The 7,723-nt window shown below is 49.3% G+C and overlaps 1 protein-coding gene across 1 annotated transcript; it reads right to left on the bottom strand.

The window, feature by feature from the left end:
* On the bottom strand, positions 1 to 525 carry COCMIDRAFT_77598 (uncharacterized protein; the record flags this gene model as incomplete). The annotated part of the gene is made up of 2 exons (XM_007691223.1): positions 1 to 248; positions 300 to 525. Coding segments are annotated over 2 exons (474 nt in total), but the record flags the coding sequence as incomplete, so codon positions are not given.
* Between the last annotated feature and the right edge of the window lie 7,198 nt (positions 526 to 7,723).

The following is a 7,723-nucleotide window of genomic DNA, read 5'->3' as shown; positions in this document are numbered from 1 at the left end:
ACTTGTGATGATGGTAGTGGTTTGAGGAGTCTTGTGTGGGATAGGGAGGCCCTTTTCGATGTCGCGCATCTTGTTGGTGTTCCTGCCTGGGGGCGGGGAGTTGAGGCGAATACCAGTGCGTCGATCCGAACGGTTTTGCTTGTTGTCGACAGTTGAGCGGCCGGTGAAGCGACGAGAGGCGCGGCGAATAGATGCTCGTACGTCCCACTGACGCTTCTTTGCGAGCCACCAAAGCACTCCAGATGCGACTAGATGTTTGTTAGTTCAAGTATGTTTGAGAAGTGGAGTGATGAACGTACTTGAGCCCAGAACGACAAGGACAGCTACTACAATGATAGCAGCAACGGCACCGCCTGACAAAGAGAAAGCGCCCTTTTGCGAGCCTGCAGCGCCAGCATCGCTAGGGTCTTGCGGGTTGTCGCTGCCTCCATTGTATCCCGGAGGCGGGAGACTGCTGCCCGAAGACGAATCCTGCGCCAGGGCTAGCAGAGGGAAGAAGAGCGAGAGGAGAAGAGGCCCGTTCATGATGATGCGGACGGCAATGTTGGAATGCGGCACGACGGAGAATTGATTGAGTTTTTGGTGACACCAGGATGGCGTGAAGGGCGTTCGATCAACTGGATAGATACCAACAACTCGCTACCAGCGCGGAGGGCAGGTCCCTATATTTGCATGGCCGCGCGCACATCTCTTTTACCCAAACGGCTACCTTCTCCAATTGTCGTCCAATACCCCGCCAGTCTCAGGCTGTGTCGGCGGTTAGCATCGTGCGCTTGGACGGCAGACCAGGTTGGCTGTCGGGAGGGCCCATCAGGCCATCTTCTTAATATAGCGGCATTGGCGTCGAGTTTTGTCGGCTTGGGAGCGTAAGCTGCGCGGATTGGCAGGGCGTAATGGGTCGTGGGCGCGTAATGTGGTGGATGGACGTGACGGTGCAGCGAGGCTAAGGAGATGGCGCTTCTGATTGGCTCGACCCTGGCCACAACCGCCCTGCTAGCAATGTCGCCGCTTCTTATGTTTCAGGGATGGCAGCCAGCAACAATTCTTGATCCTCTATGGCTACACGGCTCGAGTGTCATGGCGGCCCCATACTGCAGTCGGTGAAGCCGTAGCATGTAGGTATTTTTGCCTCTTGTCTTGCTTTTGAGTCGTATCCAGCCTCTTGCTACAATAGAACGCGCCACTATTCGGACAATGCTGTGGAGACGATTCATGCTAATATCCAAACGTCTTCTGGTTCGTCGTGAACAACGTTACCAGCTGTCGTGCTGAGGACCACTCATCGGTACCGCCCACTCTTGGTCGCGCAGAGCATAGGAAATGAGGCCATGATGTGTGCAGGTATTTCCGTCCTTTCATTTCTAGCATAGGGCGGTGGGAGCCATTGGTGGCCTGTCGAGATGATCTTTGCAGGTGCAGGAATAACAAGAAAAAAAACAGACTAGATGGGCTGAACAAGAGCCGGTATGGAGTGGGGACTTGATGATTGGTATGCTGATCAGTAGTACCCTGATCTTCAGCTGTCGGTCACAGTCACGTGCCTACTACCTAACGCGTTGTAGCACATCAGCACAATCCCAAACATGTATGACATGTCAGGGTTGCCTGAAACCAAAGAAACATCCAAGAAAAAAATGCAGCCGGGGAAGTCAGGTGAGTCTAGCAGGACATATGCCGCAGTGTTCTTGGATGAGGATGCATCACAGGTAAAGGTAGGCCATCACCCATTTGTAGACCTTAGGACTTGGGCTTTCATCAGTGGGTATAGTCGGGTGAAATCAATCCTCTGAACACACCAATGCAAATCTTCATGCTTGCCTGTGTGCTATCTTCAGCTTCTGTGTACTGCATCTACTACTGACCGAGGCACGTTACCAGAGGGAAGCGTCACTTCCTCATGACAACCAGGGAAGGCGCGGAGAGAATGGCGACTCTTCAAGCTTTGCTACCCCTCACATCTGCCACAAAACCTCCCCTTCCACCAGAAATCCTCCCAAAGACTGCCCTTCAGAATCCTTGTTGCATGTTACCCTCTCACTGTTCATTGCATCACGCCTGGTGTTCACAACCCCAATGGCCGACCAGGCTGCTCGAAGACGCATGCCTGTGAAGGGGCAGAAGCCCTCTCGCCTTCGTCATGAAGTCCGACCAGACTCAGCCGACGACAAAAGAGAAAGCCGTCCTCCTGCTGTTCAAGAGCCGCACAGCGACGTGGTCATCCCCGATACCCAAATCGATTCCAGCAGACATGCCAAGGAGCCCTGGGAAAGCCACGACCCCACATCCGATGTGCCCGATGTCCCCTTGAGTCCAAACTCGCTGGCCACCCTCGATCGCTTCGAAGCATCGAAGAAGACACGCGTTCTGGAATCCGATCCGGCTATTTTCAAGACTTTCACGAAGAACCCTCTTGAATTTGAGAGTGCATCAGTCTTTACATCACATGTATTCTCCCACAAGCGGCCCACCGTTCATAAAAGCTTGTTATCGTCAGCGAATCAGAAGAGCAGCAAACAGGAATCGCATGGTAGAGCAGACACCATGTTCTCATGCATAAAACTCACATGTGAATAGATAACTTTCCACTTGCGACAGCAGCAGCCGTCCCTTTGCAAGGAGTCACAGCCTTAGGAAGAGATGTGCGACATAGTGCACGAGTCCAAGACCTGGAATTGCCTAGTCCATTACCCAGGCCTTCAATGTCCCGCTCCCTTGCCAAAGAACCTGAGTAAGATCCTTTTACATGTTGGCAAATTGTTTCGCTAACAACTTCAGAACCACGCAGAGGGAAATAACACTTCCCCTTCAACTTCCGTCACTTACAGTCATAGAAACGAGAAATACAACAAAGAACAATGGCAATCTCAAGAAATACAAGGAGCACTCGAAGAAATCGCCAACCCAACGAGTGGGTGGACCATGGCCTGTTCTACAAAACTTTCCTATTGGTCACATCCAGAACTCCAACAACGCCAGTGGAGCTGTACCTAATGGGTTTACTCAACTGGCCCACCTTTCTTCATTCCAAACCCACGACAGCCGGTCCCAAGTTCTTTCCGAAGTCAATGTGGAGTTTCCACTTTCCAATCATGATGACAAGAAACTCGCACAAGACTGCCAAACTCATGAAATATATGCCCGGAAAGAAATCAATGGTGAGCTTGGGATAGCAGCATACGATGAAACGAGAGATGGGCCTCAAAGCATGCCTTTGAGTCTCTCGGATGCATCGACGCAACACGCCGTTCCAACTTCTGTCTTGCAACCCTCGTCTGTTGTTAGTGGTCAGCTCCATGCCGCGAAAATAGGCGAGCAATCCGTACTAGGAAGCCATGATGAGGTCAAAGGATCCCAGTGCAAGATGGGTAGTGTGGACCACCAAGGTCCCATTTCATCTGAAAAGGCCCGTGATGATACTGCACCAGATTTCATCGACCGCAGAGACGATCAACGTGAGCGCCAGTCTCAAGGGCTTGCAAGTTACGACACTAAACCACCTATTGCACGAACTGTGGTATCTAAGAATGTATTGCATGGGACTTTGAGCCGGGGAAGATCAGATCGCGTAACCAAGCCACGAGGAAATCCACGCGGGGACAGCGAATCTACATCCAAATTCTTCGGAGCATCTACGTCGCCTGCTATCGAACGCTCGGTTGAGGACTTGAGGCTGGCGTTCTTGGCAGAAAGCTTCCGAAAGCATCACGAGTACACCACCCAATTGGAAAATAGTCAAGAGCAGGTTACCACACTTCTTCAACAAGTTGATTGCCAGAAAGAGATAATTGCAGACTACATGAAGCAGCGGGATGAGCAGAAGAAGAAATCGAGTAGTCTGGCAAGCAAAGCGAAAACCAACCAAAAGTTCCTGGAGGGCCTCCGAAATGACTACGAAAAGCTGAAAAAACAGGCTGCAACGACTGAGGAGCACAACAAGAAAGTCCTGCAGGATAAAATTACTGAAATCGAAGAGGAGAGGAGGGATATCGTGAAAGAGTTCGAAACGACCACTTACAAACTCTCAAACAGTCAGAGGAAGATGAGGGCGGTTGCTGACGAGCTTTATGTAGAACTTGCTGTGGCCCATTCGGTGAACAAAGCTTTGACTGAAAGATTGAAGAGATTGGAAATGGAGTGTACAAGCGAAAGGAATCGACGAGAAAGGATCGAGAACGAAGTCTTTGGCCGAGTTCGAAGCCTGCAGCTCCAGTTCAACGATGGCTCGAATCTCGTAGCAAAGAAGTTAGAGCTGCTTCAAACTTTGATCGAGAAGACCGCTACGTGCAACCCCCAAAACATCAAAATCGAAGAATGTCTCAAGATACTAAACAATCTACAAAAGGAGTCTGTCTTGACGTTGGAAGATGTTCATAAAGCAGAGATGATATTGCGTTTTGTCCAAGAGCGGTAAGGGGTACCCTGATTCAAAGACAAGCTCTATTCTGACATGCGAAACAGCATCGAGTCTGGTCTTCAAGACTTTTCCCAGGCGCTTGTTCACAGTGCCCCATCGAACAAAGATTTTCACACATCGATAAAAGGACAGCTAGATGATTTGCGAAAAAACATGATGAGATACGAAGATATCGCTGCTGAGAATTGCAAGATCAATGAATCAAATACTGCACTCACGAAGCAGTTGATCGCCCAGCAGCATGAAACCTCTCGCCTCAGCAAACGAGTTGAACATCTACAACAGGTTGAGATAGATCTGAAGCAACGTTCTAGCGAACTGGAGCGCGACCTGAATGATTTAAAGATAGAAAACGATTCATCTCGCTCGGAGATGTCAGCATCTGAAAAGCTCAGCCATGATATGCGCCAACGACTCAAAGAAGTTGAAAGTGAACTGAGGTCAGCCAACAAAAAGATTGGCAATGGAGAACAATTGCGACAGAATATCCAGAAGGAAGCGACTGAGTATAAGGTAATACCTGTGATTCTCAAATCAAGGCATGAGCTTGACATATCACAGAAGCGTTACGAGGCTGCCCAAAAAGAGAAAACAAAGGCGGTTCAGGAGCACATGAACGAGGTAAGAAATGGCGAACTTATGAGAACATTGTCATTAATTTGCTTCACAGAAGAAGAACGCTGCGACTACCCATGACACAATCTTGAAGGAATACGAACTCAAGCTGGTTGAAAAGGAGCACGAAAATATGTTTGAAATCAACCGACTCCAGCTCATCCTTCGCGACAAGGAGATGTTCAACCGCAACCTGAATGAAAGGTTTAGGGCTACAAACGAGGAGCTTGTGGATCTGAAGAAGAAGCTTGATGATCAGCATGACGAAAAGACTGAATTTCAGGTTCAATTCTTGCAACAGCAGTCTGATATGAAGATCCTGCGTCAAGAGACAGATGATCAAATTTCTAAAGTTAGACGAGACGCTCAAAATGAACTGCAGTCTAGCCAGGAGAGGATCAGGGAACTAGAGCGAGAAAACCAAACTCTCCTTTCCAGACTAGAGAAAAGCCGTGTAGGTGAGGAGAGAGCAAAGGAAGTAGAAACGTCTCTGCACGCTGAGAAGACTCGTTTACAAGAGGAATTACGCAACCTACATTCTGTTCTCGACGACAAGAACAAGGAGATGATCCAGATACGCAACGAAACTACTGATGAAAATCGAAAGCTCATTGAAGCACACAGCAACGATGTTCAAGATTATAGGCGCCGCTTGGCTGAAACGAATGCCATGTTGAAAGAAGTTGAGGCGAAGGGTGTGTTGTTGGAAAACCAGTACCAGACCCGGATTGCAGCGGACCGAAAGGCAGCTGAGTCCAAGTTGCTTGCACTAGAGAAGGAACACGGCAATGCGCTTCAAGAAGCCAAAGAGCAGAGTGCACTGAGCCAATGGCATAGTACTCATGACACGAGCCCAAGCCTTTCCGATCCCCAATCTGGCCAGAATATACCCACCACCAAACCTCGAAAGAAGGTAAATCGGGACAATCAATCAGTAATAGAGGTTACCCAGGAGCATACTGGTGGCCTCTACTTTCCGCCATCTCTCGATGCCGAGGTTTCACAATCCCAATCTATTGACCCAGATCTATTTTCAACTTCTCTCGATGAAGTCAACAGTACCCAGCTAGATGTAATTAATAGCAGCTCGATCTTCGATCATAGTTTCGGTGTAGTTCCAGGAAACCAGGATCTAGGGGACTTGACACTTTCACGAATGCTTTTCTCGGAGAGAGCCGACCAGGTTACACAAGAAGATACCTCGCATCGAGCCTTGAGCTCAACCGACCTAACAAGCATAGCATCAGACGAGCTGTCACAAATGCAGAAAGAAGTAGATTCTATCTCAAGACTGGAAGTCCACAGGCAGGGCTCCAACCCAAGTAAGCCTGTGAAGTCTCTGGATACTGGGAAAACGAGTGCAATCCGTATGGACAGAACCCTCATGGAGAGCTCTCATTCATCCTCATCGAAAGAACGACCCCGGTCGCAGGCCAATACATCATCTCGGATAATGCCTCGCGATAGTTCCTCTCAACAGATCCCAGCTCCACCGGGATCTCGAGTAATTCGAATCAAGCTACCTAATCACCACGAAAGACTCGACGATAACCTTGAGTGTCTCAGTGGCAGCGGTCCTCCAGATACGCGCAAACGTGATAGAAGCCAGCCTGAGGGGGATTCGGTATCGAAGAGGCAACGTGTGTTACCCGCAGGTAGATTCAGAGCCTCCTCTTCCGGCTCCCAGAAACAGTCCCCGCGTTCTTCTAGACAGTCTGCTGCGGACTTGGGCTCATTGGAGACAGATGCGTCGTATACACAATGCAGTCCCTCGAAATCATCTCATTCAAGGTCCCAGGGCCATTCTTTTGAGTCTCAAAGTCGTATTCACACCCAAGTTTCTCCGGACAAGGCTCATACATCCCGTCGACAAGGGTCCTCGCAGCCATATAATGCTTTACCCACGCGTCGCTCTTGTCGAGTCGCACGCAACAAGAGTGAGTATAGCGAATTCTTAGACCTTCAGCATGTGGTGGATACTAACTTGAAGGTGTAGGCAGGAACGGTACCGCATTCGGAGATGATTTTAGTGACAGATTCAATGAGGAGCTACAAGGATGATATTGATGGTTCGACACGGCTTCTTTTGGAGCTCAGATTTGACGTGCGGCTTATTGCGCTTTCGCCTGGTCACCGGGATGATTCGACAGAGACATTCTCTTCGCAATCTCCTGCGACATCGATAGGAGACACATTGTTTTTCACGTACAACATACCACTACATTTTCGGTCCCACACCAGATTCGCTGATTATATGGAACATTTCGGTAAGAGTCTTGATATGCGGAACGGAGATAGGAAATTATGAGAGCAAGGAGAGGTTCTGGAGAGGAAATAACAGTGAGCAAAGATGATCGGAGGTATGTATCAACGGAGCATGACTAGCAAACACGCGAGACGGAGGTATTATATAGCAGAAATCATCAAAAAAGTTGTCTCGTGTACATGAAGTTCGAAGGCTTTTTGGGGACCCTTGAAAGCCTATTTAAAAGTGGAGTGGTCTTACAACCTGATCGCATATTGCAACGGGTTCCTCAGTGTGGAGCGAGGCGGAGGCGAATGGCGGCGATGGAGACCTCAATCAACGCTCATTGGCTGAGGGCAACGCCGCAGAACTTCGGCTTCACAACACCAAACTATCACTTTGGACACAACCACCATTGACGCCGACACGGTATATACTCGCGCGTCGCC

This window comes from Bipolaris oryzae (assembly GCF_000523455.1).
Source record: "Bipolaris oryzae ATCC 44560 unplaced genomic scaffold scaffold_94, whole genome shotgun sequence".
In the NCBI taxonomy this organism is placed as follows: Eukaryota; Fungi; Ascomycota; class Dothideomycetes; order Pleosporales; family Pleosporaceae; genus Bipolaris; species Bipolaris oryzae.
Note: the sequence above shows the minus strand (reverse complement) of the source record. Positions and strands in the feature narration are given on the sequence as shown.